The sequence below is a fragment of the Mytilus californianus genome, unplaced genomic scaffold (genome assembly GCF_021869535.1).
Source record: "Mytilus californianus isolate M0D057914Y unplaced genomic scaffold, xbMytCali1.0.p SCAF_7, whole genome shotgun sequence".
Taxonomy (NCBI): Eukaryota; Metazoa; Mollusca; class Bivalvia; order Mytilida; family Mytilidae; genus Mytilus; species Mytilus californianus.
Window position 1 is genome coordinate 29,545,658 of NW_026262723.1, and position 9,993 is coordinate 29,555,650.

Genomic DNA, 9,993 nt, shown 5'->3' on the forward strand with positions numbered 1-9,993 from the left:
TACTAGGTACAACCAATAAAAAGACCATATCATATAAAACCTCACTGTGGTGGTTACTTCTATTTATCTTACATATAAAACCTCATTGTGGTGGTTACTTCAATCTATTTTACTAGGTACAACCAATAAAAGGCTCCTATCATATAAAACCTCATCCTGGTGGTTACCGCAACCTATTTTACTAGGTACAACCAATAAAAAGACCATATCATATAAAACCTCACTGTGGTGGTTACTTCTATTTATCTTACATATAAAACCTCATTGTGGTGGTTACTTCAATCTATTTTACTAGGTACAACCAATAAAAGGCTCCTATCATATAAAACCTCATCCTGGTGGTTACCGCAACCTATTTTACTAGGTACAACCAATAAAAAGACCATATCATATAAAACCTCACTGTGGTGGTTACTTCTATTTATCTTACATATAAAACCTCATTGTGGTGGTTACTTCAATCTATTTTACTAGGTACAACCAATAAAAGGCTCCTATCATATAAAACCTCATCCTGGTGGTTACCGCAACCTATTTTACTAGGTACAACCAATAAAAAGACCATATCATATAAAACCTCACTGTGGTGGTTACTTCTATTTATCTTACATATAAAACCTCATTGTGGTGGTTACTTCAATCTATTTTACTAGGTACAACCAATAAAAGGCTCCTATCATATAAAACCTCATCCTGGTGGTTACCGCAACCTATTTTACTAGGTACAACCAATAAAAAGACCATATCATATAAAACCTCACTGTGGTGGTTACTTCTATTTATCTTACATATAAAACCTCATTGTGGTGGTTACTTCAATCTATTTTACTAGGTACAACCAATAAAAGGCTCCTATCATATAAAACCTCATCCTGGTGGTTACCGCAACCTATTTTACTAGGTACAACCAATAAAAAGACCATATCATATAAAACCTCACTGTGGTGGTTACTTCTATTTATCTTACATATAAAACCTCATTGTGGTGGTTACTTCAATCTATTTTACTAGGTACAACCAATAAAAGGCTCCTATCATATAAAACCTCATCCTGGTGGTTACCGCAACCTATTTTACTAGGTACAACCAATAAAAAGACCATATCATATAAAACCTCACTGTGGTGGTTACTTCTATTTATCTTACATATAAAACCTCATTGTGGTGGTTACTTCAATCTATTTTACTAGGTACAACCAATAAAAGGCTCCTATCATATAAAACCTCATCCTGGTGGTTACCGCAACCTATTTTACTAGGTACAACCAATAAAAAGACCATATCATATAAAACCTCACTGTGGTGGTTACTTCTATTTATCTTACATATAAAACCTCATTGTGGTGGTTACTTCAATCTATTTTACTAGGTACAACCAATAAAAGGCTCCTATCATATAAAACCTCATCCTGGTGGTTACCGCAACCTATTTTACTAGGTACAACCAATAAAAAGACCATATCATATAAAACCTCACTGTGGTGGTTACTTCTATTTATCTTACATATAAAACCTCATTGTGGTGGTTACTTCAATCTATTTTACTAGGTACAACCAATAAAAGGCTCCTATCATATAAAACCTCATCCTGGTGGTTACCGCAACCTATTTTACTAGGTACAACCAATAAAAAGACCATATCATATAAAACCTCACTGTGGTGGTTACTTCTATTTATCTTACATATAAAACCTCATTGTGGTGGTTACTTCAATCTATTTTACTAGGTACAACCAATAAAAGGCTCCTATCATATAAAACCTCATCCTGGTGGTTACCGCAACCTATTTTACTAGGTACAACCAATAAAAAGACCATATCATATAAAACCTCACTGTGGTGGTTACTTCTATTTATCTTACATATAAAACCTCATTGTGGTGGTTACTTCAATCTATTTTACTAGGTACAACCAATAAAAGGCTCCTATCATATAAAACCTCATCCTGGTGGTTACCGCAACCTATTTTACTAGGTACAACCAATAAAAAGACCATATCATATAAAACCTCACTGTGGTGGTTACTTCTATTTATCTTACATATAAAACCTCATTGTGGTGGTTACTTCAATCTATTTTACTAGGTACAACCAATAAAAGGCTCCTATCATATAAAACCTCATCCTGGTGGTTACCGCAACCTATTTTACTAGGTACAACCAATAAAAAGACCATATCATATAAAACCTCACTGTGGTGGTTACTTCTATTTATCTTACATATAAAACCTCATTGTGGTGGTTACTTCAATCTATTTTACTAGGTACAACCAATAAAAGGCTCCTATCATATAAAACCTCATCCTGGTGGTTACCGCAACCTATTTTACTAGGTACAACCAATAAAAAGACCATATCATATAAAACCTCACTGTGGTGGTTACTTCTATTTATCTTACATATAAAACCTCATTGTGGTGGTTACTTCAATCTATTTTACTAGGTACAACCAATAAAAGGCTCCTATCATATAAAACCTCATCCTGGTGGTTACCGCAACCTATTTTACTAGGTACAACCAATTAAATCTTGAATGCAATTTCATCATAATTGAGGGGCAGATATTTAATTCCGTATATTAGACTGCAAAATTTCAATTATTTTAACTAGTGGCCCCTCCATGATATCTTGGAGAATTTTTGAAGGGTCATGACCGGCTTTTAAGAGAGTAATACTGTTTTGAGTATTAATAGTGTCTTTTTATTAACTTCCTGGTTAAAATCGAAAATAAAATCTGGACCATTTACTCAGACAATCATCCACCCTATACATTTCAGAATCATTTAAATTTAAACAGAATTTGAAAGTTTGATGAATACCCTTTGGATATACTACAAATTCAAGAATCTTTACATAATTTTCATCTCGGTATAATATCCCATTTAAAAGATGGTAGATTTTTTAAGGGACTTCATTCGTGGGTACTGGACTGGTATCCTGTAACTGGGATCCTATTCCTATGAGACCTGATGATCATCTCGAAAAGAAGAAAAACCATATTATTTGCTGAAAGAAATCATTTATCTTCAATAAAATCAATTTATTTATGTCGAAGTCTTTGTTTTGTGCATTTTATAGCTAGAAACAATAGGCCACCCCTACACACCAAAAAGAGCATATTTTCAGCCAATATTTTATTTTGATTAAAGAAGTCTCAAACTAATTTTTCCCGTTAACCCATTCAATTTGTCAGCTCTAAAATGACTTTTTGAGGAAAGAAATGTTATATAAAGGCATTTTCTAAGTATAACAAGCACCAAAAACCTAATTTTAGCTTCAGAGATATGCAAATTTATGTAAAATGAGATATCTTTGATATATGTATACAATGGCTTAAATCTCAATTTCTCTTCAACTTCAACCAAAGAAAAAGCCAAATCAGGCATAGATATATGAAGGGTACTAGTAAAATGCATTAATCTTTTAATAAAATTTAGGTGCCAAGACTAATTTTCCTAGTAGGAATTCATGTCCAGGGCTCCTAGGTAAAAACGTCCATGTCCCTTATTTTATGGGATATTTTGTAATGAAAGAAATAGTTTATATGTAAACAATTGAATTTTTAATTCGTATATGTTTTTAAATTGTTTAACAGTTGTGCGTTAATATTTCACTATTGTATTAAAATATGGGTTTTTTTGATAATTAAACAGACTTTTTTTCCTAGGAAAATTGATATCACAGACTTTTATGATGTACATATATATATAATTACGAATGTTCCTTTCTTAATTTTAACATTGATTAATTTTAAAGGGACCTTTTTCATAGAAAAAAAATGAGAATACGGATATATAAAACTTTTCCTAGGAAAATAAGTGCCAGACATATTTCAATAGCTATGGACTTATTTTCCTATAGACTTACATTCCTAGTTAAATTATGGTCACGGACTTAATTACCAAGGAAGAAAAGTCTACAAATTTTACTACCGGACTGAATTTACTGGTACATATACAGCAACAAACGATAACCACTGAATTACAGGCTCCTGACTTGGGATAGGCACATACAGAATGTGGAAGTCCGTATTAGACAGAACCTCATGCTGGTGGTTACCTCAATCTATTTTACTAAATATAACAAAGAAGAAACTCTAATACATCATACACGGTAGACTAGTCTTTTCCTGGATTTATACTTAATTCTTGTTCTTAATTTCTTATATCTTTTCAATGCATTCTTTTATATAGATCATTTTAGTTAACGTACAAATTCTTCATGCCGATCGTCCTAAACATGCATGAAATATTTGTCACTGGAACAAACAATCAATCAATCTTTATGCCAAAAAATGTATATTCATATATTTGTTACTGGACACACATTCCATAGTAGAATGATTGAATTAAACAAAGCGCCGACAGAAACGTCTCACAGTTTTATCAAAAACACAATTTTTTTTCTTTTTCAGATTAATTTTGACACACCCGTCGGAGCAATATTTTTCAAAAAGTTCTTGTAACATGTCTCTGCTTATCCTTATTTTAATTTTAAATTGATGTATTTCCATTGATTTTAACTATAATTATTACTTCTTTATTAGTATATCTATATCTGCCCTTACTTTGTTTTCCTTCTTTGAATGTGGTTATGATCGGAACTATGAATCTTTTTTTTATCTAAATATCTGTCAATCATCGCTTAGTCATGAATATGCATTACCTACCCTAGATGGTTACCTCGTTTTAACGGTTAACTAATAGACAGAACCAAATTATATCAACATATAAAAACCAAGTCATACCAAGCACTCTTCCGAAATAAAATTGGATTTTCTTGTATTGTTGGGATGTCACACAACTGAACATGCTGAATCGGTATCTAAAATTGAGATTGTCCAACGATGAGTTGCTCTATATCTGCAACAGATACATTTGTACCACAACACAAGTAGTGGGGTAACACGAATGACCGAATAACACCGTTATTATCCAAATAACACTTGTAATGACCGAATAACACTTGAAATTTTAATATTAGCACATATTGGTGACTTTTAAACATTGATTGTTAAACATGTTAAATAATATTATATTTTAAGTGTATTTTATAACTTAAAAATGATTAACAGAAAGCAAGCAAGTTCATAAAGATTGTTTTAAATTTAGTGTGTACATCCTGGTCATCCAACATGGCGACCATTGTGATTTCCTTGGTCGCCATGTTTGATGTACACACTATATTTAAAATAATCTTTATGAACTTACCTGAAAGATCGGAGCAAGACTTGATAGTTCAGATAGTAATTTAATTGTGTGGTAGCCCTTTGCTTCGCCCCTCAGGTGTTTGTGGATGCTGAAAGATCCGAGCAAGACTTGAATATTCAGATGGTATTTTAATAATGACTACGAAATATACAATTGGCATCGCCGTAGCGACGTAACGTAATAAGTTAATGTCCCAAATGTTTGTGCGTAACGTTCCCGGAATATTCGAAGATATTACATTACCTGCTTTCTGTAAATCATTTTTAAGTTATAAAATACATTAATAATATACTATTATTTATTAATCAAGATTTAAAAGTCACCAATATGTGCTAATATTAAAATTTCAAGTGTTATTCAGTCATTACAAGTGTTATTTGGATAATAACGGTGTCATTCGAGGTACCGCAAGTAGTGTTACAAATATTTTTAAAACAAAAAAATTACCATCACTAGCAGAACCTAGGCTTAGTACACTTGTCCAAATAAGTAGGAAGGCGTCAAGCAAATAATTAAAATAGCCATTCAAGACGTCATAATTATTTGGACTAGCTACGAACAAGATTGGTAATTATATGATGTACAAGATATCATATCATTTTGTTGCTATTCCATCTAACACACTAACACTTAAGCAGACTCAAGATCTAGGAAAACCAATACTTACATACAGGCACATACAACTATATACATACTAGGACTCATACAGACACTCATACTATCCATACACAATATACGTATGTACACTTGTATGCAAATTTTTCCGCCATTAATACGTTAAATAACACTTGTAAGTTCCCATAAAATTTGACATCACAATTTAAAAGATTTGACTGAAAAAAGTGATTGTTGCTTGACATTTGTTCAGAAATGAAATTGAGAATTGAAAAGAATGGATGTGCTTTTTGTTGAGTAAGAATATTCAATTCTGTCACAAAACATGGCTATTGAAGTCAGAACTTTGGCATCATGGGTAGCAATGTTACTAGCAAACAAGACTCATTAAAACATAGGGAGAAAACATGAGACTTGATCAAAGCACAACTTGGTGTAATCTGCTAAAATTATCTTGCTACCAATAATACTTCCTACAAATTCCAATATTTAGAAGTATGCATCTGTTATTTTTAATTTTCAAAAAAAGATGATTAGTTGTATCATATGAGGGTCTGAATTGGGTTAACAGATAAAATTGAAATAATGCACTATTATACCCCAATGGAGTTGATGGCATACATGAAAATCACAGGCGCTTGGGTGATTTTTTTTTTATTGATTAAAATATTCAATTTTCTATATTTATACTACATATCTATCACTACTGTGCATGTCTCACCTATTTTTGAGTGATTTTACCAACTCTGAGACAACCCCCATTTTACTATCCACAACTCTGAGACCACCCCCATTTTACACAAAATGGACAAGAGAATAATGAGTCCTAAAAAATATAAAGAATAGAAGAAAAACAAATGACAAAAACAGTTAAATCAATACGAAAATGAAATCTCTATCTAAAAAAAATATGAAGAATTTATCATGTTTATAGACCCTTCTACCTGATGTACATAAGATTATGAGAACTTTGTTCTATTAAAATATTTTGTAATCTCATTTTGTCATGTCGATTGGAGGTGCAAATGTATACAATAGGTATTTATCTGATCTGCTAGCTTGTATTACATATACAATGTATATCTGTACATCTATGCACAATATTAAACAAAGAAACTGAGCTTCAATTATTGTAATACTTAATTTTATTTTTTTCTTTACACACACAAGATATAATCAATAGGCATGAAATATTTGCCACGGGACACTAAGCAAGCAACAATCCATCAATACTTAGACAAATCTATAGGTATGGTATAAAAGAATAACTTCAAATTACAATTCAGTGTTCAACATTTATCAGCAATGTTGACATCTATGTAAAGCTTTGGTTATCTCCCTTTTCTTAGCAAATTGGTTTTACTATACTGTACCATATGATGCTTTGTTCTTTGTCCTTTTGCACCTAGTAGAGGTGGATCAAGAACTTATAAAAAAGGTGGCAGAATGTGCCAAATTGAACAAAGGGGGAAGGGGGGGCAACTAAACCAAAATGAAGAGGGACACATCATCAGACGGATCATATTTTGTTAAGGGAGTACAGAACATTAAAGGGATTTAACTCTTTAAAAATCGCTGAATGTTTTAATTACCTACTATTAGTAAAGAGATATATATGCTTCTCAAAGATCAAAATTAAATTCTAATTGTGACATTTTAATAGACAGTAATGAAATAATAATTAACATGGTATATTTTCATGAGGCTTTGTGATACCTGTTTCGGATAATGAAACTAATCTTGATTTAGATTTAATGGATGTCATTGCTTTGATTACAGGTTTATAGACACCAGAAGAATATACATGTAGATTGTGGAAGACTTGTTTTTTAGGGAAATCAAAGATTTTTGCTTTTCAACAACTATTAGAATAATGGAAGGGATATTTGTTTGACCTCTGATGACATTTTCAAAGGACATGGAGAAGAAACCAGGAACCAGTGCAGGCACCAAAAGGAAATCAGGAAACAGTACAGGCATAAAGAAAAAATTGGGAACCAGTACGGACACAAATAAAAAATTGGGAACCAGTACAGGCAAGAAGAAGAAATTAGGAATCAGTACAGACAGGGATCAGAAACTGGGATCCAGTGAAGGCATGGAGATGTTCATCTATAACAGTAGTAAACAGTCAGGATCTAAAACTGATTTAGGCAAAAAAGAGCTTGATAATAAAAACACTAAAGAAAGTAACCATGGTGACAACCCTTTGCAATCTAAAACAGACACAGATAGCAAAAGACCTGTACAAACAGACATTAGTCTAGATTCTTATGAATATGTGAAAAACATAATTGAAAAGTTAAGCCAGGAAAGTAAATGTGAAGAATCAGATCAAAGTACTGCAGGTAGAAAAGGGGCAAATGAGAAAGGCAAATTAAAAAAATACAAGTGTGAAGTGTGTGACAAGGAGTTTAGTAGCTGTGGAAGCATGAGAAGACACATGTCAATACACAGTAAACCATATAAGTGTGGAGAATGCGGTAAAGATTTCGGTCGAGTTGAGGCATTACAGGTGCACATGAGCAAACACACCATCATCACACCTTATAAATGTGATATGTGTGGCAAATGTTTCTGTGAACCTGAAATTTTACAAAAGCATATGAAAATACATACAGAGGAAAGACCATACAAATGTGAAGTTTGTAGTCAAAGATTTCGGGGCGTGGATATTTTGGAAAAGCACAAGAAAATACACGATGAAAAGCCCTATAAATGTAGATGTGAAGTGTGTGGGAAAGAGGTGCAGCGTAATTACTTAGAAGTACACCTAAGAACGCATACAGGTGAAAAACCTTTTGAGTGTAATCTCTGTGGAAAAAAGTTCAAAAGGAAGTCTCATGTGCAATGGCATTTGAAATATGGACACTCAGACAATAAGCCATTTTCGTGTGATGTATGCGGAAGGGGGTTTTGTCAGAGTAGCGACATGAAGAAGCACATGATAGTACATACTGGTGAAAAACCTTATAAATGTGCTGAATGCGGTAAAAGATTTGGTCAGAATAGCACTTTAAATATGCATATGAGAATACATAATAGTGAAAGAAGATTTAAATGTAGTTTGTGTGGTAAATGTTTTAAACATAATAGTACTCTGAAAGGACATTTAAGAACACACACTAAGGATTGAATATCTTAATATTGGGAGTTGTTTGGATTATTAATATTATATATGTAAAAAGATTTAGCAGAATATTAATATAGTTTTGTATATATCTTTTGAAAATTTTCTATGAAATTGCTCTATTTCTTGTAAATATTATATAATTAGCTATAGATTAGTCTTAATTATCATATAAGCATACATAATAATAATTGTGTCAAATCATTAGAAAAAAATAAACTGATTTGAATGCATATATTAAACAAGCAAAAAACAATTATGAGTCTGAAGCTCTAAAGACTGATTTATAAAGCAACTTGTTTTTTCAACTTTTTTGTTTAGATTTGAGAGAATTTTTAGCAGGACCACTTATTTTTCTGTATCAGAAAAGTTTCGGAATCATAGATTTACATGAGTGTATCTATAGCAATCTGATTGAAAAGAATTATATGTTAAAATTTGTTATTTTGACAGTTTTGTAGATAGTGGTGTTCATCTGTTATTGTTTTACAGATTACATTTATCAATAAAAAGGAGATATTTTAATACAAAAAATCAATCTAAAAGTGTTGCTAACCAGTAACCAAATTCTTAAAACCATCTGACCTAGTTGTTGTATGAGTTTAACAATAGGTCAGAACTGACACACTTTAAAATTATAGTAATGTACTAACCCTTGGTTCTTTAATTTATTTTCACCAAATAATTTGAGTTATCTCCCATGTACATGTATGTGAAGAATTGTCTTTCTTTGGAAGGTTTTCACAGTGGAAAATCGTGTATTTTTGTAGTTTCATGAATATGTCTGTTTTTAAGTCACAGGTTTTGGGCATTCAGCGATCGACTTAACAAAATTTAAAAGTATGGCCAATAGGGCTAGTTAGAGCGTAAATTTACTGGTCCTACACAAATAAAATTAGCCCTTATAATACTATCTAAGTGAAAATATAGTCAAATGTAATGGCCAATGGGGCCAGTAGTCTTTATGTTCAACTAGCCCTCTCGAAATTCTACTGGCCTCGGGCAAGGGGACCAGTGCTTAAGTCGACTCACTAAACA

The 9,993-nt window shown here is 32.1% G+C and overlaps 1 protein-coding gene across 1 annotated transcript; it reads left to right on the forward strand.

Annotated features, from left to right (window-relative positions):
- Positions 1-7,743: 7,743 nt before the first annotated feature.
- On the forward strand, positions 7,744-9,416 carry LOC127708330 (zinc finger protein 235-like). The gene is made up of 2 exons (XM_052213183.1): positions 7,744-8,308; positions 9,409-9,416. The coding sequence occupies exons 1-2, from the start codon at positions 7,744-7,746 to the stop codon at positions 9,414-9,416; spliced, it is 573 nt and encodes a 190-aa protein (XP_052069143.1).
- Positions 9,417-9,993: the final 577 nt, after the last annotated feature.